Here is a 26,093-nt window from a genome sequence, read left to right as displayed (position 1 = left end):
AATCTGCCGTTTCTTGCATCTTGAGGATACGGGCCCGGCCCACAGGAGGGTGCTGCTGACCCAGCACAGCATCCCCGCACTGCTCCTCTTTAACCAGGAGACAAAGAGAAAACCGGGGTCAGGGGGAGGTGACAGCCTGCTGCTGGCCACGTGTCGTCCATCAGTGCCTGGATAATGCCAGCAGGAAAATCCCACGGGTGTCTGCATGGGTGCCACGCAGTGTAGGAACACGTGGGGTACACCAGGGAGCGGGCACTGCTGCCAGGAGAAAGAGGGGCTGGGGACTCACTGCTGAGGGATGGGTGGGTTTTCTTCTTCAGTGCTGCAGCACTTTCTAAATATCAAGCATGTGACCACATAAAAAAAAATATCATAGGTATAATCTTTTAATGGTGATAAAGAAATCCCAAAGATTTTAGCATGTTTGATAGAAAAATCGTTGTGCTAACAAAGCTTCTGCAATAAGGCACATTAGCATTTAAAAATTACAACTGATCCAGCTCTGACAGATGGAGACAATGTAAAGAGGCAACAACACAGAGAGGCTATATCCTATCACAGGACAAAACAAGAGGAGACACTGGCAAAATATTACTCCCATCACAAACATCACAAACATTTGGTTTCAGAGCACAGCACACAACAGGGAGCTGATGGCAAACACCCCTCCTCAGCCTGGTTGCAAATGTCCATGCAGCACGGACTGATGCCATCAGCTCACTTCCCAGAATCTTTAGATTCCACCACCAATCTAGGAGAAATGTCATACCTTATTTTTTACTGCACAGATAAGTCACAGTAAATAAAAAGTAAGATCTTTCATACATACTGTGCACCTTTCCCACATTTTCTTCAAATAAAACTACTTGGTAAACCAAGGTCAGCTGATTGATGGGATTTATTCCATTCCTGAGGTCCTATTTGGTTAAACTTATTCTGCAACCTGAAAAAGCTGCTCCAGGCAAAATTTGTCATGTTGTTAATTCTGCAAAACATTATGTCACAAATATCTAAAATTATTCTGAATTCAAAATTATTTTAAAAAACAGACCCTGCGGCATATCAAGGTACCAGAGATGATGGTCAGGGAACTCAAGAGCCTGAGGAACTCCAGGCATTATGTGCTTACCAGAAAAAGTGAGGCTTTTTCTCTTTAACCATGTTTCAAGTGCATTTCAAACATACATAAAATTTGCTTCCTTAAGTAAAAAATTAGACACAAAAAAAATGGACCCAATCCAGCACAATGTTTCACTTCCTATTTTACTGTCTAGTCCTGAGATCATTTGGGAGCTGGACTAGGAGCTAAGTGCTTTCAGAGCTGGAGGGAGCTTGCATTCAAATATTTTGGGTAGTAATTACTCAATTCAGATTGGAATCTCAGTTCAATGCTGTAATTTTGCACATTAGAGAACAGCAATACACTTAGCTTACATAATATCCAGAAAATAAAACATAAAGGTACTAATTATACTGTGAAATAAATATATATATTAAATATTTGCCATTTTACCTAGCCAGAGGCTTCACTTCCAGCATTGTAATGATCATAAAAGAAAAAGCAAGGCTCAGAATTATTTCCACTTTAGGTAGAATTTGACTGAAATAATAGTTTTTCACATGAGCAGCTGATCCTACAAAGGCTTACAAACATGACAACCAAGTGCAAGTAATTCTTGGGACTTAACAAGGTCATTCACAGTGCAAAGTCTGCACTAAAGACATTGCTCCTTTTCCCATTTGCAGAAGTGCAAAACCCTTCTAGTGGGGACAGTGACATCAATACAGAAATCCCACTATGGTGTCCTATATTGAGACTCAGCAAAGCAAAGTAAGCTACAGAGATACAAAAGCATGAGCATGGCATGAGCAGCAGATGACTGCTATCTGCCTCACAGCTTTATTAGCATAGCCATGTAAATAAAAACAATTAAAAAATTAAAATAATTTCAATCATTTAATCACTTTTCCAAAGCCTGTGGAAAAAAAAAAAAACTCACAACAGATGATAATGCCCTGGAACAGATTATACATCTGAAGAGTTTCACCCCCAACTCAGGGTTCTCTTCTTCCAGTTTTTAGGATCTTCTAGACCAGCATCCTTGCCATGCTCCCAGTGCTGGGAGCACAGGTAGGGTAAGGTCATTGCTGAGCCCAGGTGAGCCCTGTGCCTGCCTGTGCACACCTTAGGGCCAGCATGGGTGTTCCTGCACCATTTCTGGAATGGAGACCCATGGGTGCCTGACCTGACCCTGAGTAACAGCTCCCAGCACCAGCAGCACTGGAGACGATAGCAGGTAAATAAGAGTCATGGAGAACAGAAAGTTGGCACAGCCCTTGGGTGAAATATCCAAGGAACTGGACCCAAGGAAATGTGCAGTGCTGCTGCTCTTCTCAAGAGATAACTGGCCACAGAAAGATTGGACCCCACCAGGTAAGATCTAGATGTAGGACTTGGCACGAGGAGAGCTGACAGCCAACCTCAGCACAAGGCTGGGGGAGGCAGCTGGATATTGACCAGCTTAAAACCCTGGTGGGGCAGCCAGGCTGCTTTCCTGCCTGCAACACCTCACCTCTGCATGTCAGACCCATCAGCAATGGATTTTAATGTCTCTTGGCACACCCCAGCAGAAATGAGTGGAGATGAAGGAATAGCTGTGGTTTTTCCCCCAAGAGAGTGCATCTTTCCATCCATCACTGCAGCCTGACAGGGAAGGAGCAGAGCAGCCTGGAAGCTCTGCTGCCCTGGCTGAGAAAGCCACAGACAGACTTCAGTTAAAATTAGATTAAAATAAAAAAGCATGACACCAGAAAATCCCTTATTTATGGAGTTTGGAGCAGTGACTCCTGCAGCAGCACCGAGCAGGAACACAGGTTCTGTGTTATTATTACACTTGCTATGGAGAAAGGCACACAGCAACTTAACAGTGTCACACAGCAGCCTTACAAAAAGGACACCTCCAGGCCAACCATTCCTGGGAGGCACCATTACTCCTGCAGCTACACAAACCCTCACACAGCCCCACACTGGGCTGAGGTTCCAGGATGCTCCTGGGGGGATATGTACAGTGGTGCTCTCCATAGCCCCCTTTCTCCCAGAGAACTGGTGGAAAGTTGGGGTTGTTCCACACCCTCTGTTGAGGACCTTCAGCCTTATCAAAAGATCTGGCATGAAAACTGAATAGCAGGTCACACGTAACAGCAACATACACAACGACAGTGACTCTGCTATTTACAGTCAATCATGTGCAATGTTTTCCAGCAAAACACAGAGACAAGTGTTTGAGGGTGGAGAGGTGAACCTGACAGTGAATTGGGGGGGAGCTGATGGAGCTCCTCCTGGACTTCACCAGGAAATCAGGTTCACTAAGTCACACAAGGCTAAGCTTGTCAATGTCATTATAAATCAAAAAATTAGCACCACATACCCTACTGCAGTACACTTCCCTGTTTTATGAAGTGAATTGAAAATTGCTTCCAAGCCAAAATAATCACAGAAGTGAAAGAGTTATTCATGCAACTGCCACGTTACAAGGAACTGACACTACCATCTACCACAGCCTCAACTGCAAAAAGAGAACCTGACATTTAGAAGGAGACTACTGAAAACATTTCCAGGAGTCTTTAGTATAGCTGAGACTGTGAGTGTTAATTTCCATAATGCAGTGTTATTGTCATTACTGAATGTGCTAATGATCTCTTAATCCTTCATTTAGACTGATCATTGCTGATAAGTACATTTGGGAATGGAGATGAACTGATTTATACCATCTCCCAGTCTGGTCTGGGATACTGAAGGTTACACCTGGGATCAGCATCCCTGTTCTGCACAGAGGCATAAACCCAAACCCAATAATCCTGAGATTTTCTCTTCCTATGAAATACAAATTAAGCTGTGAGCAGGGATAAGAGAGAGCTAAAAGACAGAGGGTACAGCAGACCTCCCTTTACAAAATCCCATACATGTATCCTACCATTAATTTAAAAGAGCAAAAGGCAGAAGAGCTCTTTCTAGGACAGAAACAGGAGCATTGCAAAAGTGTAAATGGATATATTTAGCTGCTGCATCCACCATACAGCAGCAAAAGATATACAGATATGTACACACACACACACACACACACGTGTGTATACATAGATACTGAATTTCTTTATAAGACAATTTGGGGAGACAATTTTCAATCAGTGGTCCCTGATTCCTAAAGTAAAAATCAGATTAAAAAAAGGGTCTACAAACTTATTCAAGCAAAGCATGTTTCCTGCTAGTAGGCTTAAATAGTATTCATGCCTCTGTTAAAAAATTATTATAGGCCTAAAAAAAAGACAACAACAACTTCTGGACACTACCTTAAATAAGAACATTAAAAGCTGGTCTTTGGTTGACTGATTGCTTTTGGATTTTAATATGATTTCTTGTGTTTTGTTTGAAATGGAATTTTGAAGGCCATATTGCTAGTTGTGGCTGCACAAACAGCACTGAGGCTAAACAGCCTAGCTGAACATAAATCACTTCACTATACCTTTTAGCTGTAATCTAAAATAATTGCTTGAAAATCAATTTAGGGCTGTTTTATTGTGCTTTTATGTAAACAAATACCCATGAGCTACAAATATGTGTCCTGCTAGCTGTGGAAAGTGCGTTCTTCTTGGAAGTAACATTGTAATTCCTCTCTTCCTGGCACAGGTAGAAATAGATGCAAAAAAAAACCAAAAAAAAAAACCAAAAAAAACCCAACCAAAAACCACAAAAAAAACAAACCAAAAAAACCCAAACCAACAGAAATAATCACTGTTTTCCCCTTCCCAAATAGAATTTGGATACACAAACCTGTGCATGGTCACAGGTCAAAAAATCTCCACCTGAGCAGCATGGAAGGAGTATGGGAGAGAAGTTGGGTGCAAAGAGGAAAGACTCACCCAGAACAACTTCTGCTTTACCTCATTAAGACCTCATGTATATTTAGATTTTATTTACCTGTCTCAAACCTGGGGAGTTTATAAAATCACCAATCTTTCACTCTACAGTAAAAAACGAAGCAAACAGTCCCAATCAGTCATTCCTTAGAAAACAAAATGGTGTGGAGATACGGAAAAGCAATGCCAGGATGAGGGACAATAAATGAGTTGCCTCTCATTATTTGGCTGGACAGGATGCCCAGACTCCTTCAAAATCCCATCCCATATGTAAAGACAGTGTTGCAATAAAGACTTGATGATCAAAACTCAAAGAAGAACTGAGACATGGAAAATTCAGGAGAGAAGAGAAATGAGATGACCAACAACATACAAAAGCTTTAAGTTTCACAGATTGGCCTTAACCAAGAACTGCCTTCATTCAGTATCACCTATTGAATCACTATACCCAGCAGGCAAATTCAAAGCCTTAATCAGACTGCACTGTAACCAGTGTGTTAACAGCAACCCTGCCTCTTTTTATCAGGGTGCATATATATATATATATATATATATATATATATATATATATATATATATATATATATATATTGCACAGACATACAGACCCACAGTCATTTTTTCCCAGGCTTTGTTCCAGGTTGCTGTCTCTCCACAATTAGTTGTCAGGATTGCTGGTCCCCCCGTGCCCCTTCACACCCAAAGCAAAGGCCACGGCCTGGTGCACACTGTGGAAGAGAAGGTGGTCTTCCCCCTCTTTAAAGAATTCTCCTCGGATCAGGGAACTCCTCACAGAAGGATTGCACTGGGCAAGCAGCACCTGGATATCAATCTCCCTGTAGTCCTTGCAGACTTCCTTGAGCGTGCGTATTCCTGCTGTGTCCAGAAACTGCACTGCACAACAGTCGATCACTATTGTGTGAAACCCCAGAGGTTCAGAGGCAAAATCCATGGAGATGTCAGTCTGGTTGCCACCAGACTTTTTCTCTTTAAGCATTGTTTTTGCAGCCTTTTTCTTCGCTGCCTTTACCCAGACTGGGTTCACCCCAGTTTGCTTGTAGAGGGTGGATTTAAAGCACTCCTTGTTGATGTAGTAGAGGGGTGCCTCAAAACGAAACACCACGATCCCTGGCTTGGTTTGCAAGTTCTTGTAAGCAGACAGGGATTCATAGGTCTCAGACTCTGCAACCCAGCCAAGCAGTGGTGCCTCGGGTCTCTGAGTTCGGAAAATGACACAGAGCATAGAGAAGCAAACACCAACCAAGAGCCCAATCTCAGTGCTAATGAGTGATGAGGCTGCCATTGTAACCAGCCAGATCACAGTGTCCACCCTGCTCAAATGCCACATTTTTGGCAGGTCCTTGAACTTCCGCAGGGCTCCTCTGAGGTTCACAATGGTTATGACAGCAAGGACACACTTCTGAAGGGAATAAAATAAAGGTGCGATCACAAGGAGGACTAAGAGGATTACCAAACTAGTCACTACGCCAGACACTTGTGTCCTACAGCCTGTGGACTCTTTGACAAGAGTCTTGGCAAGTGCTGCACTTGTTGTGAAGCAATGGAAGAAAGAGGGAATGATGTTGCAGAAGCCAATGGCATACATTTCCTGGTTGGCCTTCACGGAGTAACCATGCTTCTTGGCAAACATCTCTGAGAGGGAAACAGTGATGGCAAAGCCAATAATAGCTATGGGGACAGCATCCAAAGCCACATTAGGAATCAGGTTCCAGTCTGGAGGATGAGGTGGCAGAAACCCAGTTGGGATGTGTTCAGCAATGCTCGAGCCATAAGTCTCTCTCAGCTTCCCATAGTGAGATGCCAGAGTAGCTGCCACAACCACAACTAGTTCAACTGGGATTGGAGCCTTGAGCCTGGATTTAAAATGTTCATTAAGCTCTTTGGTTGGAATAAGTACAAGAAAGCATAAGAAGCTGGTGATGAGATCACAGATGTTAGTCTTGTGTATGTTTCTGAAGATATTTATCCACGTGGTGATGAGGGAGCCAATGCCACTGCTCCGTGGAATGTCGAGGCCCAGGAGATACTTGACTTGTGAGGTTAAGATGGTGAAGGAGGCACCCGTGACAAATCCACTCAGCAGTGAATCCGAGAGGTACACTGAGAGAAAGCCCACTTGAAAGAAGCCCATTGCCACCTGGAAGGCAACCACACACAACAGATTAGGATGCAAATCCTTCAGATATCACTGTGGGGCTCTGGAAGGAGACCAGATTTAAAAAAAACACTGTGCACAGCCCTGGAGGACAAGGCATGGTCTGAGCATAGAGAAAAACAGCATCCAGCTACTCCTGGTGCACTGCACTTAAGTCAAATGCTTTTTTAACAGGGAGCTGACTTTTTAGGGGCCTTTGTACTCCTAATTGCTTGCTCCTTGGTTCAGGTGTAACTTCTTTTAGTTACCCCAGAAGGCAAAAAAAAAAAAGAAAATCCTGGGGAAAAAAGCACTTGAAGAACTGGCTGCTTCTGTCATTTCTCTCTCAAGTTCTAATAAGCTCTGTGAACATTGCATGGATTCAAAACCTTTTTGTCTGTCTGTCTTAAACTGGAGCTCAGAACCTGCAATAAAAATACAGCTTATGCCATAGCTGTTGTCCTTTGTACTGCTTAGAGTTTGCTGCATCTGACTCAGAAAGTATGTGAGCTGCAAACACTGGTGAGGCAGATTCCATAAATTTTTAAGTGCACTGTCATTCATTTTTATTAATGCTCTTTCATGGGAGTGACTTATGCATACCTGCTCCATACACATTTCCTGATACCTGGAAAAAGTTCTTTCCTCCCCACTGACCTTCATGCCAAATGGAACATGGAGCTTCCCACAGCAGTTTGCTAGAAACTTTTTAATTCCCTGTGCTGGCCAGCAGGGATACTCACTCTGTTATCTGAAGAACTCACAGGTAGAAAAAATCAAGTAGTGTCAATTTGAGATACACTATTAGGTAGTTAAGGCAAAATAAAGGTAGCCAGGATCACAGCTGGAAACCTCGTGAGAACAATAAAGTATTTTTTGAGGTGAAGGCAAATTTAGGACTGACTGGATACTGGCTCAGAGACAAGCTCTAAAAAAAAGGCTCCCTCACAGCCTTGGTAGTTAGGTTAATGGATGTTTTTTCTAACTGTGAAACATTAGCAATAAGTGCCTTACCTTGTTATGCTGTAGGCAGCTGGTGTGAGCAGACTTGCATTCTGAGATTTGATTAGAAAGTTTCTGGTACAAAAAATTTCTGACTTTGGTTACAGCTTCCAATTAAAAAAAAATATTTGCACATATGAAGACGTATTGGTTAGCAGGCAGAGAGACAGAATAAGCCTAACAGAGGTACATAAGTACCTTTGTACAAAGTTAGTTGTACCTACAAAGAACTGTAAATTGTACAGTGCAATTCACAACCTTGACACTGTACTGATCTTACAGTGATGAAACACAAAACCCAGGGTACCTCACAAGTCCCAGAATATTTCTGAACTTACTCTAACTTGCAGTACAAAAAAATGTCTCCAATTGCATCTAAAACCAGTGTTTTACACTATCACTGCTATATTTCCTTATTTTTTGCTTCTCTTCAGTTTGATTAGCTAACACCCTGGAGGTCACTGTTAGAACAAATCAATGTGAACTCACAGACTGAAACACTACAGCTCTGCAGTACTACTGTAACTAAATCCATTCTGATTAATGCATAACACTATGGGGAAAAAAGAAAGATACTTGCATGAATTTCAGTATGCAGTGAATTTTAGGAAGTAGAGATGGAGTAATAAAATACAGCTGTGTAATGTATTTTAATATGGTAATAATTACATGTTTTATTTCAAATATATTTTATCACTTCTAATATCCTTTTCATATAGCAGCATTGCTTGGAATTTGAATGGCCAAAGAACAAAGTTTTACAAGCACAGTGACAAATAAAAAGAATCTGGAGATACTTTTACTGTCCAGATTATTCTTTGATAAAAGGCAGATGACTAAAGTCTGAAATGAAAAGCTGACACATCATATTTTGGCCTAATGGAAGGGAGGCCTAAGCTATAAGCTAGAAAACAACCTAACAACTTCTGACTATATTGAGGAAGGTGATGAGTAAATTGTTTGGGAGCAGCAGGTGGCTATGTACAGGTCCTTACAGTCCCTAAGAGAGTAGCAATGAAGCACAAAAAAACCAAATTAAAAATAAAATAAAATAAAATAAAATAAAATAAAATAAAATAAAATAAAATAAAATAAAATAAAATAAAATAAAATAAAATAAAATAAAATAAAATAAAATAAAATAAAATAAAATAAAATAAAATAAAATAAAATAAAATCGGACACCAGCGAGTTTCCTGCACCATAGTAACTATAGAACTCCAGTCCTCCCAGGGTCTGCTCCTTGGGATGTAGATTGAGAACACTGCAAGCCCAGCAGGCTATTCACACAGACAGCCCCTTAAAGAATAATTAAAACTATTTCCATGAAATAGTCATTTGCCCACCTCCTCTTACCTGATAGACTCCAGCTATGAAGGTCATGGTGGCTCCCACTCTAATTGCATAGCAGCTTTTATCACAGAGCAGCTCCTGGGATGTCTGATTCAGAGGGGAGATGGTGCTGTTCCCAGGCGCTGCTGCAGCGCTGAGGATGCTGAGTGCAGCTGGCTCCAACTCATAGCCAGCTCTCTGTATTTCACGATCCACCACTTGTCCCACCATCAGGCAAATCACACCAAAGATGCCAACTGAGATGTGGAGGGAGGTTCCAAATATGAAATAAATAATGCTAGCAAAAAAGGACGTGTAAAGGCCATAAATAGGCTCCACTCCAGCCAAGATAGAATAGGCGATTGACTGTGGGACTAGTAAGACCCCCACGATCACACCAGACATTATGTCTCCCAATAGGTACTCTCTTAGTTTGTATTTAGGAAGCCACTGCAAGACAGGAAAAAACCCCAAAACATGGTCTTTAACTTTGTCTGGAGTACAGCTGCAAGTTTTCTTTGCTTGCTTAACCACCAGAGCCTTCAAGCTGCTCTTCTTCTCTTGTGGTTCCAAGAACATCCTGTGATGGAAACTGCACTTAGCATCATCTCCTTCTGGCATTTCAGTCACTGAGTGGATGTTGTTTAATTCTGCCATTTCTGCCATCTCAAGGACTCCCTGAAAACATGAAGGACCATTTGCGTTAAACTACAAATTAGTGTGCTATGTCATACTTTTTACCAGAGAAAATACAGTATTTATGAAAAACAAGGGCTGAAGTCTCAGTTCAGCACAGAAAAGCAGTTTTCAAGCAAAGTTTAAAAAAGCCTCCTCATTATAACCCTGTCAAACAAGGAATCACCTTCTCTAGGAGGGAAGCTGGTATCTCATAGAATAAACCTGCTGCTGGCAATATTGTGAAATAGAAAGGAATGCAGAAGCACTGTCACTCCAAGAGGCTTCCTTGGTAAAATTCTGATCTGCACACTGTTTCACCATGCAAAGATGGGCACAAGATTTTCTGGAGTCCAACAGTCACATTGATTCAGCTGCCAAAAATGAACTACAATGAGTGTACTTCTAGTATTGCACAACTTGGTCTATATCTCACTTAATTATTTTTTTTTTTAAATCCAGTGTTTTCACACAGTGTTACCTAAGAAGATGCAGTCTTTACACAGTAGCTTTATTCAGCCAATGATACACTGAAAGGAATGTTCTTCACTTTTTGAAGTTGGCTTTCAAATAAATTACATCTGACCAAAACAATACACACAAATGAATAGGCACAATGGAAGGCAGGTGACACACTTCTGCTAGAACATGGGCTTTAACAAAAGCTGCCTACAAACAGTGAATCAAGGTAATTATATCAATGCACATTTAATACTGGAAACACATTGCTTGAAGCACTACAGCCTGCATTTCCCTAGAGCTACAGTATGCAGGGATCTATCTAAAGTCAACACACAGAACAGATGCTGATAGATATATCTGAAGTCAACTCACAGGACAGTTGCCAATAGTTAGCCAACAGAAAATATCAGAGAAAGGGGTTTGCATTTTCTGCTCCTGGCCAGGACTCCCAAAAGGTCTTTTCATTCACTACAGACCCAGAAACAGTGTGTCTTTCTGGTGGGTAATCTCCTGCATCCTTCCAGATAACCAAACAGAGCTCCCTTTGCTAGCCTGACACTGGCTTGCTACTGAAAAGGAGCCGTGTTTTGAACAGACACCTCCCTGGCTCCAAAACTGATCTGCATGAAGGCATCAGTAAGGATGGATTTTCTGGGTAAGATGGGCACTGAATGCCTTCCTGTAATCATGACCCACACAACCCATGCTCTGCCACATGCTGGAGCAGAATGAAGAGCATTGGCAGGCTCACATTCTGTGTGAGATATTTTATTGATACCTTCATTCACCTCTCTTCCCACCCAGCAGGTTTTTCTGCCAATGTCAATGCTTTTCTCCAGCTCCTGCCCTGTTCCCTATTTCCATGCCTCCCACTCTATACCCAACTCACCTGAACTGCACATGGAGTTTTGCAAGATGGTCTGAGCACAGCTGGAGGAGCTGCTTAGGCAGTGTCACACTCCAAAAAATTGAAAAATGAAGCTTCAACACACTGCTGGATTGGGTGAGACTTCAGTGGAAAATTCCTAAGTTTGAACACAAGTCTTGATTCTGGTATCTATGTCCTCTTTTGCTCTTGGCCTTTATAACTTGGAGAACTGAAAGTTCTAGATCCAAGGATGAGTCCACCTAGAACTTTAGTACATACACATTTTTAGGAGTAAATTTTCAAATGTACATACTTGTCTCCATATTTGCTCTTGTAATTGAGTACAATAGAAGGGAAGAAAAGAAAGCTTCAGTTTTGCCTACCTGTCCTGCTTGATTTTTCCAAACTTTTATCTTACAGCCTTGGCCATATTGCATTGTATACCCATATGTCTATAACAAATGTTATAATGACAAACTTTCCTTGGCTGATGCTTTCCAGATCTTTAACTTTTATGTGTCCCTATGAAGAACTGAGATCTTTACAATGAGGAAACACGCACTGAAAGAAATAACATACTCAAGATCATGCTTGAAGAACAGAATCACAGAATGTCAGAGGTTGGAAGGGACCTCCTTAAGATCATTAAGTTCAACCCCCCTGCCAGAGCAGGACCAAAACTAGGGCAGATCACTTGGAAAGGCAACCAGACAGGTCTTGAAAGCCTCAAGAGAAGACTCCACAATCTCTCTGGAGAGCCTATTCCAGGGCTCTGTAACCCTTACAGTAAAGAAATTCCTCCTCACGTTGATGTGAAACTTCTTGTGCTCTACCTTGAAACCATCGCCCCTTGTCCTATCACAGGGAACAAATGAGGAGAAGTTGTCCCTTCCTTCTTGATGCCCAGCCCTCATATATTTATACACATTAATTAGATCCTCTCTCAATCTTCTCTTCAGACTAAAAAGCCTCAGGTCCCTCAGACTTTCTTCATAAGGTGGATGTTCCAGTCCCTGAAGCATCCTCATAGCCCTACATTGTACTCGAAAGTAAATTCCTGTCCCTCTTGAACTGGGGAGCCCAGAACTGGATGCAATAACATCCCTACCTTCCAGATACCTAATCATACCCCCACGTACAGTATTGAAAGGTCCACTCAAGGATTATTTGTAGTACTCACTCCAAAAAAACAAATACTACACAGTGAGAATTAAGTGGATCCATCATTCAAAACCACATATGCATCATGTGTGTAAGCACATTCTATAAGTTGTTTTTACTCATGCAGTTTCAGTCATTTTGCAATTTACAAACCAAAAAGCTTTTCACCCAAAGTTCAGCAAATCAATACTGTAAAAGTTGACAGAAAAATTCACTCCAGACTGCCTTTTATTTGCAGCAGATCACTCGAATGAGTTTGTTCTCCGAGATTTTAGTAAAGACCTTACTAAAAGAAAATCCTTCTGATTCCCCTCTCCCTCATCCAGGACTTGTAGACAGCTCACTCAGACCTGGGATTTTCCCTTAATATGCCAGAGAACTCCAACACAATACCCAGACAGTGCACTTCAGTTCTCTGCAGTGCTGTAAAACAGCTGCACAGTAGATGATACCTGGCTTCCTTCAGTCATGTCTAGACAGTAGAGAAATGTTCTAAGTAGAATTCTTTTTGGCTACTAAACTCTCATATAATGGATCTTTGTGTTGACCTGCAGGACAGCTTTCTCTACGTGGCATGAAAGGGGCCTTTCATCATACAGTAACTGCTTCTCATAGTGTTATTTCCTAGTGTCCTGACATTTCCAACACCCATTTTACCCTTTTCTGCCTGAAAGGGTCGCTCTATAATATTTTTGTAACCATTTAGCTCCAAGTTTGCCTAGTAACATTGGATTTTGATCTTAAAAAAACAAACAAAACCCACCCTTTGGTTCAGTACACTGAGGGATATTCTGTATACTTAACTTGGGAAAGGAGCTACCGTGCTTTTTACTTTGAAAGCCTCTTAATTGTGTACAAGAAACTTGTATGCCTAGAATTCCCTTTCATCAGCTCCTTTTTTCCCTAAGATCTTCAGGGAGTGTCTGATTGTCTCAAAGATTCACTTAAGATACAAAGTAAAAGCCTATAACACAGAACTGAGGAAGCGTTTAGTATCTCTGTTACTGACTGAGAAAAGAAAAAAAAAATTAAAAAAATAAGGGGAGGGACTGCATTCTTGTGAGACTTTTACAGACTATTTCTGGACCCATACAGGCCTTACTGATGCCATGACATGGCAGAGGTGAACTAGCATCTGCCTAGCATCTGACTCTGGAGAAACACTACCTGCAGCACTGGGCTTGCTGGCATGGACTCCATTTCTCTGTTACTGATCCCAGTCACATTGGCAGCAAGAGAATAACGTATTGTGAAGCCCACTCGCCTGCTGAAATAACATTAAAAATTTAAACTTGAGAATTTAAGAGTGGAAACCATTTTTTTTTTCTAGATTATTTTTCTAAATTTCATGTGCACGAGTCATCACCATATGCAATCAGTACTCAACCTCACGTACCCATTAGTACAGAAGTTTAATGCACTTGAATACTAATGTATAAACACATAATCTAAAGAGATATGAACAATTTTTAAAGACATATAAAGGAGAAGCAGGCAAATAAAAAACCCCAGTTCCACAAGAACTGTTGGGTTGGGTTGGGTTACTACCTCTGGGTCCTTGGAAAAGCATCACCTTAAGGGTACAAAATGAAAGTATGCCACAATATTTTTGTAACTAAATCTTTGTCCTCAACTCTTCTTGGACAATAGTGTTTTCCAATTAATCTCTTAATTGTTGTGGAGGAACAAGGAAATAAAACTGCCATGAGAACACTGTGATACGCACTGGAACAGAACTGCACATACCTTGGAAGAAACTTCAGATTTTTGACAAAAGCCTTAACATCCTCCAACAAAACAAACTACAGGTATTTAAACAAGAGACAAAAATTGTATGAATTTGAAATCTTATTAAGAATTATAAAAAGCAATACCATATTTATCACAGTTAATCAACGCATTTGGGATTAGAGCTACTTCACTGTCAGCACAGTAACTAAGCATTTATTATCTCAAGTCGGAAAACCTGTAAAGCCGGACAAGAAAACCATCCTTGCGTAAAACATTCGATCTTCTCCTCTTTCAAATGTCAGCTCTCCCGACCACCGCCTCACGCAGCCCCGGGGCCCCTCCGGGGAAGGTCCCATGGCATGTGGCAGCCCCGCTCCCAGCCATCCCTTCCCAGCCGTCTCACCTCCGAGAAAGCAGCTGTAAACCGAGTGTGACGGGCACACAGATCCCTCTCGCTGATTGCCAGCTGCTGCCTCACGCAGTTTCCATCCGAACCGGGTTTGTTACAGAGTTCGCCAAGCAGTACTTCCAGCAACCCAGTCCTCCCTCAGGACCCTCCTCCCGCCCTCACCGTTAGGTTAAAACAGCGCAGCCGTGTCCGGCCGGAGCAAGCGCTGCCCCGACGGCATTTCCTCGGGTAGGGGCTGCCAGACCGTGGGGGATGGAAGAAACCGGTCCGGATCCCCACAGAACCGCGCACGAGGTTTGCGCTGCACAAGGAAGTATTTTGGATTTTGTTTTGTTTATACTTAAAATCTGTAAGAAGAACACACAGCAAGAAGACACCCATGCACACGCTCTACGCTCCTGAAATTGCGGGGTTTCGAGAAGAGTTTGTGTATCGCCTCGGAAACCAACCAACATTTACGCTTCCAGGATGGTGAAAAGTGACCAAGACTTTCAACACAACGTTCGGTTTCATCCTCTCCATCTCCGCATCGCTCCATTCACACCCAGCCCTCGGGCGGGCGGGCAGTCCCGCTCCTGCCTTTCATAAACCGTTTCCTTCCCTTTTTTCTATGGTACCGTTGCGCGAACCGCTCCACAAGGCGGGGCAGAGAGCAGCACTCCCTCCGCGGAGCCGAACCGGGCCGGGCCACGGCAGCGCGTCCCTCCCGCCTCCCGCCCACCCCACGGCGCTCAAGCGCCCACTCACCGCGTGGCCGCCACCGGTTCCGGCCAGACCTCGTCTGGGCGGGACACAGTGACCAAGCGGACCAGCCCTGCGCCTCGACCCCGCCCGCCAGGGCCGGGGAGTCGGCGGGAAGGGGAAGGGAAAGGAAAAGAAGGGAAAGGAAAGGAAAGGAAGGGGAGGCAGCACCGCCCCGTTGCCGCCCGGGGAGTGTCGGGCCGGGCCGCCCCGGAGGCTGCGGTGGGGACCAGGAGGCGGCCCAGTGTGACGGGCAAGGCCTGAACTACCGGGCCGAACGCGTCAGTTTTTACTTTCTAATTAATTCCATGTGTGTTCTGAATCACGGGCAGCCTGAAGAAGGCCGGAGCAGGGCTGACTCGCTGCCGGTGCTCCTTACCCCAGAAAAAAACACCCCGAAAAGATGAACGAACCTGAGGGGCTCCGGTGAAGGATCTACATCTCCGTTAGGCCACACCCAGGCTCTTAATTTGAAAGATAATGTGTTGGTAACTTGATGTAAAGGAACCTTAAACTTTTCATGGCTGTCATAGATAAGGAGGCTCTTAACTTCTGACAGAAAATGGCCTCATTTTGCTTTGAGGTCCTGTATTGATAAAAAATAGTCTTTTAAAACACCTCAAGTGGTGTTTGCTCTGCTCTCCAGATCTGTCTGGGAGACGCTTCCAACTGGGAAGGACAGAGGATCTTTGACAGTGTCAGTATTGAAAAATAGCCAGGTTTTTGTTCAGTACTCTGGTTTTATCTCTGGACTGGAGGTTTAAGGTCGGAGGGGCCGTACCCTGCCTTGTCTGCCTTCACTTTGTCATTTGCACAGAAAAGCAGACATTCTCTGCAACTGAGTATTGCTTAATATTTGCATTCCAGCTGTAGCCTCCAGTGGCCAAAAAGCCTATCAAGATGGTCAGAGAAAGCAAGACCACTTCGAGCCTGCAGAATTCATGCTCGTGTCTCTTCGTGTTAGACAAACACTATAGATCTTGTTGTAGAATACAGAGTAAACACTTATCCACTCCACCAGAATTTAACCAGATGTCATGGTAATTAGAACAGTCAAGTCCCAAAAAAATAAAAAATCTCCTTCCTTCTCCACTGGCTACCCTCCATCAAAACATCAGTGGCTCTGACTTTCTAATCCTCTCAGGAACTTCCACGGGAGTTTTAATTGCGTTTGAAGTGATGGTGCTCCAAAGCTACCAGAACAAATCCTTGTGACATCTATGACAAAAACCATTAAGAGGACTCTTTTGTGTGGGGACTCTGCAGGAACCTAATAAGAAACCACAAAGTATTGGTTGTTACAGCATTTTCATTGATGTTCTAGAGGCTGTGGAACAAGTGGATCATCAAGTACACCATGTCTTCATGGAAGAAACAGGGATATAATATCTCACTGGAGCACAGATAAAGAACATGATAATAAAAAAAAACCTTTTTTTTTTTTTTTTTCTGAATCACTATAATTAGGGTCCTTTAAAATTTATTTTTACTGTACATTGGTTTTTGAAAAAGTGAGGGTGGTGGTAGGAAACCCAATTAAATACTTAAGATAAGGAAATAATTTTACTTCTAAATGCTTTCCTCTTCTCAAACTGTATTAAGTTTTATGGTTAATGTATTTCTCTCCTAAGGGAACCTTTGGCCCTGGACAAATGTGTCTCTGGGCTCGTCACACTCCAGAACCTCCTGCTAAGGAGCAGGGAGCTGGAGCTTGCTGACACACAAAGGCAAAGATGTGGAATCTGCCCTTCGCACTTCCTCTGTCAAACTCACTGCCTCTGGTTCCCCAGATGCCCCATTGCCTTTGTAATAGCAAATCTCCAGACACCAGCTTCCCAGACTACAAAATCATCTTGAAAATTGATTTATTTTGTTCTACTGGGGACATTCTCCTGGGAAGCCTGGCACATGCCAGCCACAGAAGCTCTCCCACCTTTCCTCTTGCCTGGCAGCTCTTGGTACAGCCCTCTGCTCCCTGGTCCCCCAGGCAAAAAGCTCTAAAGTCTTACCATCCCTCTCTGCCCTATCAATAAAACTCCTATGCAGTGGCTCTCCCTGATTCTTTTCAGTCTTCTCCAGGCTCCCAGCTCTGCTTTATCAGTCTATCAGATAAAGGCACCCTCTGATTTCCCATGCAGGCAGCTTTATTTGGTGAGACAGGCAAACATTAACAGTCAGGAAATAAGGACAAAACCAACATAACAATAAGGTACACTTTGCTTCTTGAACTTGAGCCTTTGGGGGCAGCAATCAGTGGCCTTAGGACAGCCTTCCTCAAGACCTCCTGCAGAGTGCAAAATCAAAGTGGTACCTGTTTGGTGCCTAATCTCAAGAAGTCCTGGTGTCAAACATAAAGGTTTAGCATGTCTGACTTACTTAGAAAACCTGTCAGACTAAGTAACAAAAAGAAGCCTGTCCTAGCTTTTGAAATATTATTTATACATTTGATTATAAATTTGAACACATACTATGATGCTTGGCAAAAGCAAAAAAACCAGCCATAAAATCAGCTGCTTCACTTTCCTCTGCTCTAAAGGTTTCCATCAAGGAAATGCCAAGTAAAAATGAAGTAGGTGGAGGGAAGAGAACATAATAACTAATGAAAGATGCAATAAATCAGAACCCTTAGAGTAATCAAAATACTTCAGCCACAAATATATCTGTCAAAAAGAAGCTGGCTCTGCCCATATCATCAGGTCTATGTATCTCACAATTACACTGCTATCAAGAGTGTTCTGTACAAATAGCTGTGTGGATTTGCTACACTCTCAGTGTATGCCATCACCCAATATTGTCTCCTAAAGTCATGAACTAATTAGTTATTAAACTTCTCAGAGTGTTGTTGCAGGTTAGGCTTAGTTAAATAATCACTGGACTCCAGTGTTCTATTAGCTTGTTTCCATCTAAGAGAGTCTTCCACCTCTCTTTGCTTTGTCAAGGCTAACACATGGAGTATTACAAGAAGTCTAAAATTCAGGCGATCCTATCTTTGAACTGGATGGTGGTTTCTGGGAAGACTCTTCTCTAAACAGCTCACAGATATTCCTTGCAGAGGCTCAGACCTTCAGGGAGACGAAATCTGGCATGGAGGAAAGGTAAAGTCAGTTCCTCAGGCTTCCTGGAGAAAGAAAATATCATCATGGCTTCTCCAAGACCGTCAGAAATGGTGTTAAAAAAAAGAGAATTGCTTGCAGGCAAGGGGGTAGCCATATATCCAGAAACATGCTTACATATCCAGAAACTTGTAAACTCCCGCCAGGAAGTGCAGGAATTTCTCAGCACCCTGCTGAGCCCTTTCCCTCTGCTGGTGAGGGATGGAAGGGTGCTCTGTTCTCCCAGGGCAGTCTGTGGCTGAAGGCATGGGAATACCTATCTGCAACACAGATTTCACTAAGGAATTGCTAAACTTGCTCTCTCTGGTGATTTGCAGCAGTGCAGCAACTTGTTGGCTGCAGCACTGAACTGCACTGGCTGGTCATGGCTCCTTCACCTTGGGTGAGAGCAGTAACTTGATGGCAGCCAGAGAGAAGCCCAGGTAATAAAAATACCAAAGGATAGGTTCACTTCTTTTTTGCCTCAGTTTTTTCTCACTTTTTTGCCTCATGAGGGGTTGAGAGCAGCTGTCCTCTGTCTCTTGCTAGCTTCAAGCAGCAGGGAATATTTGTAAAGTCACCTTGAACTACTGCTGAGCTCCCAAAATTTGGCCACCTTTTGTTATGCTGACAGTTGATGTGTGCAGCAGTGCAAGGGCTGTAGATCCATTACAGCTTGGTGACGTTTCTACTCTCAATTGGAGATGGCTTTTGCCAAGTTTACTGGTTTCAATCCCTGCAATTAGGTATATCTTGATTACCACAAGTGACAGAATAAAGTTGTAGGCTGGAATGCAAACTTGTATACTAGTACCCAAACTGTAGCTTTTATATCTTAAAATTGTGTATGTTGGCACCCATGGCTTTCAGTAGAATATTTTTATCATTTGGAGAAGAAGCACCCAGGCTGTGAACCTAGATGTTGGATTTGAACCATAGGTAGGCAGAGAGCAGCTTACAGCAACAAAGAGAGCCCAGCAGTGACCATGAAATTCCCCTGTGGAGCTGAAGTGTGCACTAACAGCCACATTTGGAAAGCACATGTGTTTGATCAGAAAAAAACATCTGTGGCCAGTAAAGCAACTTCATATGCTGCTGACCACAGTATTCTGTATGGCTCTATGACCCTTTTTTGAAGTATTAAAGCATGGTTCAGAGGCTGACTAGACTGGTTTCATACAAAGACAAGGAGTTCTTTGCTCCACCTATTATCAGGTACACGAATTATTGAAAAAAGAAAAGATTTTTTCAAATGTGCCTGGTAAAAGTAATGTTTGCATTAGTACATTGTCCTCAGCTTCCCCATTGGCCAGCTGTTCCCAAACACATTCCTTCCAAAGTGAAATTTTATGATTAACCTGTTCCTAAGAAATGCTTGTCAGTCAGAAGAGAATATTTTCCCCTCAAAAAATTAAAACATGGTGAAGCAAGTATTATTACTTTGATTTTATGAATTAAGAAAATCCTGTCTGTAAGCTTAACTGTAGTTGCAGCAATTAAAACCAGTGGTGAATGTTAGTGCCTTGTAAAACACAAATCACATCTTGTTAATAAAAAAATCTTGAGATAAGATGTAAATAGACCTGACCCCCTCCTTTTGAGATGAAGGACATGTGGTCTTTAAATGACCAACTGTTAGATAAAATTGCAGGAACATTTTGTAAGAAAAAAAAAAAAAAAAAAAGGAATTACCTATTCCACTTAATTTGGTTGGCGGATTGACCTAAGAAAGATGGAGAATGTTCTACAAAGCTGGCAATGCATTCAGGTCTGTGACTTGGTACCCTGCCCCTGGATCTCATGGGTGGTGATAATCCAGGTGGGGATGAGGGTGGGCAAATGAAGAGGACATTTCTCAAAAGCATGACTGAGCATTCAAAGACTTGGTAGGTAGGTGGGAGCAGGAAACGACATCGGCCAAAGGATAAGCTGACCTTGTTCAGGGGCAGACCTCTATCCTTGTTACCCCAAGAAACAATTTTTCTTCCCCCTTTGCCCTCCACCCCTCTCCAACACCCCCAAGACCCCATCCAGATCTTCTTCAGCCCTTCAAGGCCATGCCCCCCCCCCCAGAAATAAAGGAACCAGTGTTTGGTTGCCCTAAGCCTGGCTCACTGAGCCCTGTGGCTTGCTGGTGTGGGCTGGGGGCCAGCAGGTTGGGGCAGGTCACTCACTGAAAACTCGTTGCAGCAGAGAACTCAGGTAAGCCATCATGTGTGTGTACCAGTCCTCCAGGTACACCACCACCTCATCCATCCTGCTGACACTGCAATTCCCAAGCCTAGGGCACAGACAGTCATTTCACCAACAAACAGCATTTAGCAAGTTAGCAAACTTGGATAGGAAGGACTTCACAAAGAGGAGGGTGATTTGGCAACATGAAGTAGCAGGCAAACAACTCTCTGATAAGGTGAAGTGAGTTGCACTTCTTATATATTGTTATTTATGTGGCAATGCCTTTTGCATAGTAAACCTGGATGGGAACTTTCACATGCTGAAAATGAGAAAGGGGGACTCATTTTGTTAATACCCTTGTGTGAATAGTGCTTTGACCTGCTGGAAGCATGCTCTTGCCCTTTTATAGCACAACTGCCATCATGACAGAAAATGCCAAATATATTAAATGGTTTCCAGCCTTCTGGAAAATTACTTTGATCCCACAGGCTAGATTTTGACTTGAGGCACAGGTGTTGCTGCCAGCACAGCCCCTAGGTACATGGTAGTTCAAAGTCATCCTCACAATCCAAGTCCAACTCAGATTTAAGTTGCTGAGTTAGAGAGATGAGAGTTTACAATCTAGCTGGATATTTGAGCTAGCCCTTCATGCAGCTGGATACTTTAGGGTTCCAGAAAAATCTCTTGTCTACTGTCAGCATAGCTTTGCACCACTGAATTACAGCTAGCACCCAAGTGTCAATCAGGTAGTGATAATTTATAAATTAAATGTATTACTTGCAAGAGAAGTGATGGTAAATCTGTCTAGCTATTAAGCTTGCCCACAAAAAGCAGCAAAAATTGATGGGAAATGAGCCAGCAGACAAAGGCACTGGGACTTATGTTAAGGAGTGTCACCAATATGCATCCAAAAGAGTGTTGCTGTTAACTGAACATCTCTGACAAAAATGTTTTTCTGATAATAAAAGCCAGTGGTTTTCATCAGAATGCAGCAACCATGTAGCTGCCATGGAAACTTAATCCCAAAGGAACCACTGCAATGGCAGGCAGATATTTCCCCATCCTTGCTAGTAGTGTGGACATGGTGCCCTCTGGCTCAGCTGGAATAGGGAGCAGCTTTGCAGCGTAGGGTGATGGGACAGTGGGCCACAGGCACCGGGGTTTGACCCCAGCTGTCAATACCATATCTTTTCAAAGAAGAAAACAAGTGTTTTCAGGGCAAACGTATCTGTCTGTGTCCAGTTTAAATTCCTACAAATAGGATTGCACAAAGGAAAAAAAAAAAAAAAAAGTTAGTTTGATTTCAGGAAAGGTCAGCTGGCTAAGAAACAGGCATCTTCATGAGAAAAAGCAGAATACTGCTGCTTACTTAGAAGAAGAGGAAACTATCTGGTTGCTCTCTCACCTGCCAAGACTGAAGGTGCTGCACAACCTCATCTCTCCTCTGTTCCATTTCCTTCTTCACTTTGGTAATGTCTGCCAGTTATTTTTTCTGGTTGGATTGAATGTCCCTCAGAATGATCTTCTCTTTCTGAATAATCTCCGTCTTCATCTCTTTAAACAGCTTTTGCAGCTGAGAAGTCACTGTTTTAGTATTAATCTAAATGAACAGGTAAGAAAATGGTGCAGTGTTTCAGGAACTCAGTGTTTAATTAATGTTTATTAATTAGGGCTGTATCTATCCTTTGCACTGGCTTTAGAAGGAAATGGACAGTAATCATTTGCATATAATATCTGATAAAACAGAGGGTTAGGAAAAGTCATCCTGATATAGTAACAATCTGACAAAATTCAGCTGGCAATGTCAAAAGTGTATCAGCACACACAAGTGAAAATCCCACTTGTAGATAAATTGTTTTTCTTTTATTTAATGGATGGCAAACTTAAAAAAATGCATGATAATATGTACAATCTGTGGTGTGCCAGTCTGGCCACCTCATCTGTACAATCACAATAAATGATGCAGTCCCCCAGATGGTTCCTCTTGTGGAGCTGTGCTGTGAGGCTGTGAGAAAACTTCTGGCAATTTCTTACACCAGTTTTTTGACTATATCTCTTTCTATTCATCTGCTTCTAACAGCATAATTGCCATCACTTATTGTTTCAAATTTGTGGAGGACAAGTGCTCTGAATTAGTGATGAGCTGGGTACCAACCTTGAGCTGATTCTCACTTTCCTGAAGCTCTTCTAGAGCAGTAGCTAAAGCACTTTTAAGTTCATGCAGCCACCTCACGGTGTCCGAGAGCTCACCCTAGCAGAAGGAAACACAAAACTGAACTTCATGGCAGGGCTGCAGCACTTGTAGGACTTCAACTGGACCAGCAGTCTGTGGAGCTGGTGAAATGGCTCAGGTGCCTTCTACCCACTTTCACCAGAGTCCTATCATAAACTGTTCATCTGCCTCCTCATAAAAATAAGGCATCATGGAAAACTAACATGATCTTGAAATCTCTGAAGTCAATGTTTAATTTTTATATCTGTGTAGCTTTGTAGGTTAATAAACAACTTTCCCCCCGAATAAGTAAATTTGACTTTAAATTAATAACTCTCACTTTATCATTTAAAGCTCTTCTCATGCCAGAATTTTCAGACATGCCTAATGTGATCCCTATCCTTAGTTTTCACATCTAGCAGCAGTTGTGGGACCTGAAGATAAGGTAATAAGCAACCATCTTTTCTGAAGATCAGCAAACCAGCAGTACTTACTCACTCAGTTGCTTATTTTAACAGCTACCACAATCACTGGTGCCATTATACTGTAGGATAACACATTTCAGAGGGGACATTAAGCCTTGCTTTTTGGTGAATACAGAGTCTCTGTGTAACACATAGTTCTGGTTGCTCCTGGCTGCTTCCAGCAGTGTTTTCACACCTTAAGCAGCCATGAATGGTCAAGGCAGTCACAGCTGCCAGATTACTATTTCTTTAATAAAGATTATGCCAGAAAAGTCAGGTTTTCTGTGAGATAGTTGTCACAGCTGGAAAGTTTTAATTTCTGAAAAATTAAAAGACAATCAAATTTGACCCAGGTTTGTTTCACCAACCCCCCTTTTTTTATTCCTCAAGACCTGAATTCCTGAATTCCTTACCTATGCTGGGGAGTTAAAAAAGAAACTAAGAAACACACAGGCAAGATCTCTGCCCACCCATGGAGATATCTCCCCAGAGACAGAGCAGTGCTGTTCCTTTACCAGCTCCAGGAATGAAGGAAATTGCTACTATCCTACACAGCCCACTTCTGTTTGGCAGCTCTGATTTTTTTTTTTTTTTATATGTAACCTGGGGAATAAAGTTAACTTGTGCTACACCTAACTGCAAAAGATGCTTCTTGCCAGTTCCCCGAGAGGCTGTGACCTGTCCAGAGCAAGGCTGGCACTTCCAGCCCACCACCGGGTTCCTGCTTGGGCTCTAAACTGAGTCCAGAAATTTCAAATGCAAGGCAGCCAGTGAGAGCACAGCAAATGCGTTTTATCCCCCCAGTCTCCGCTGGCTCTGTAGCATTGTCAAGGCCATCAGTCGGACTCAAAAGCAGGCAGGTGGATGCTCCGTGTCCCTGTGTCTGCTGGGGATGCTGGATTGGCAAAACCTGGGGCAGTGCAAGGAGGGAGCCAGAAGGAGTGGGAAAAGCTGGTTCCCGACCCCGAGTCCAGCAGCGGTGGGGGCCCTTAGGTCCTGTGGAGAAAGAGACTTGGAATATGTCTTAATCCCGGCAGGAATATGTTTTAACCCTGCCCAGAAGACACTTTCCCGGGGCAGCTCGCAGCTGCCTGGCACAAGCCGCACATGCGCTCCAGCGGCCCGGGGCAGCCGAGCCCTGCGCCGGCCTCCCGCGTCAAAACACACCAGAGGATCTACCCACCCTTGTTCCGGGCAGCCCCAAGTACCCTCCTCTGCTCTTCTGTCTCTGCTTAGCATGTCCGGCTGCTCTGGCACCGCAAAGGAGGAAACGCACCAGTCCTTGCTAAGGCAGACACGAAGCCCCCCCTCTGCTCTCGCGTTCCATCCCCCCGCCCCGTCCCCTCCTCCAGCTTCCCCACAGGTCAGGAGTCTCGGAGCAAACCCCAGAGGGGCCATGAGGATGGGAAAGCCCCTTACCAGCTGTTTGTCATGTGCCTCCTTCATGGTGATGATGGTGTGGCACTTGTGGCAGCCCGCGATGGAGCAGAGCACACTGCTGCTCCTCGTCCTGGCTGAAGCTCTCCAGCAGCCTGCCGTGCTCCCGGCATCTCCTCCCCTCGGACATAGCTGTGCCCACCTCCACCAGGACATGGGAAGCCTTGGCGTTGTGTTTGTCCAGGTGGCTCTGGCACAAAGATGCATCACAGATCAGACAGGTTTTCACCGCTGGCAGGGGCAAGCCGAGGCAGAAGTCACAGAGAACTGCCTCCTTCTCCTCTGCAGAGCCCTTGTCTTCTTGTTCTTCGCAAGTGTTGGCCTGAAATGCCTCCACGATGCTGCTGCACAGATGAAAATTCTTCTGTAGCTCCAGGATGGGGCCGAGTGGAGCTTGCACATGTCGTAGGAGTAAGGGGCTTTGGATTGCTGCTGGGCACCAAGTGCCTTCTGAAAGCACTGCTCGCACAAGTTTGACCACAGCTCAGCGACACTGGGCTCCTGTACACAGAGGCAGCCGGGACAGCTGAGCCCATCCTCCAGGCTAGCACTCCCTCCCAGTTCTTCCTGAGCTTTTGCCACGGTCGCAGACATGGAGACAGCCTGCGAGAAACGAAAGTGCAAGAGTTTCGTTTCTTTTGTGCCCTGGGTGGAGACACAGCCCAGAGGCTGCAACTCGTTGGTCAGCAGAAATTCGCTCCCCATCGACAGCTCCACCCCCAAAGAGCTCTTGTCAGCCATAGCAGCACCTTCCAGATACTCAGCCTCAGCCACTGCATTGTCTCAGGCTGCATCACTCTGGATGGGAGGCCCCAGCAGGCTGGTGAGAGTAAGGGTACAAGATGGACAATCCTCCTCCTACGGTACTCAGCCCTCTCGGGAAAATCCTCCATCCCACACCGTAGGCAGCCAATTAAAGAGAAACCCTGGATGAGAAGAGCACATGCCTGGCAGGGGTGACCCAGGAATTTCCTCTGCTTTGTCACTTTCTTCTCCACAGCAGCTACAGCTATGCCTGCTAGAGGTACCACAGGGAGAACTACCCATCAGAAGTTCTCACTGGGACTTGTTGGTCTCCTACCTGGAACCAACTGACAGGGGAATGGGGGCTGGTGAAGGCTCCCAGAAAGGCACCCTAGGACAGGAATATCCCTTGGCACCCACCTTGCTTACTGCACTTTGAGCCTGTAGCACCTGAGGCCAGGCAGAGCAGCAGCCACTGCAGGTGCATTTCGGAGACCCAACCTCACCCACAGGGTTTTC

At 43.7% G+C, this 26,093-nt stretch overlaps 1 protein-coding gene and 1 pseudogene across 3 annotated transcripts; both read right to left on the bottom strand.

The window, feature by feature from the left end:
• Positions 1 to 370: 370 nt before the first annotated feature.
• On the bottom strand, positions 371 to 15,541 carry SLC26A2 (solute carrier family 26 member 2). Of its 3 annotated transcripts, XM_071758568.1 has the most exons (4): positions 14,704 to 15,390; positions 13,737 to 13,836; positions 9,428 to 10,081; positions 371 to 7,072 (listed from the first exon to the last, which is right to left on the bottom strand). In XM_071758568.1, the coding sequence occupies exons 2-4, from the start codon at positions 13,767 to 13,769 to the stop codon at positions 5,573 to 5,575; spliced, it is 2,187 nt and encodes a 728-aa protein (XP_071614669.1). In that variant the 5' UTR covers positions 13,770 to 13,836; positions 14,704 to 15,390; the 3' UTR covers positions 371 to 5,572. The 3 variants fall into 3 exon arrangements, with proteins under 3 accessions (XP_071614669.1, XP_071614671.1, XP_071614670.1); XM_071758570.1 differs by lacking the exons at positions 13,737 to 13,836; positions 14,704 to 15,390 and adding an exon at positions 15,457 to 15,541; XM_071758569.1 differs by lacking the exon at positions 13,737 to 13,836.
• Positions 15,542 to 17,576: 2,035 nt separating this feature from the next.
• Positions 17,577 to 25,428, bottom strand: LOC139803209 (E3 ubiquitin/ISG15 ligase TRIM25-like; annotated as a pseudogene).
• Between the last annotated feature and the right edge of the window lie 665 nt (positions 25,429 to 26,093).

The sequence above is a fragment of the Heliangelus exortis genome, chromosome 15 (genome assembly GCF_036169615.1).
Source record: "Heliangelus exortis chromosome 15, bHelExo1.hap1, whole genome shotgun sequence".
NCBI lineage: Eukaryota > Metazoa > Chordata > Aves > Apodiformes > Trochilidae > Heliangelus > Heliangelus exortis.
Note: the sequence above shows the minus strand (reverse complement) of the source record. Positions and strands in the feature narration are given on the sequence as shown.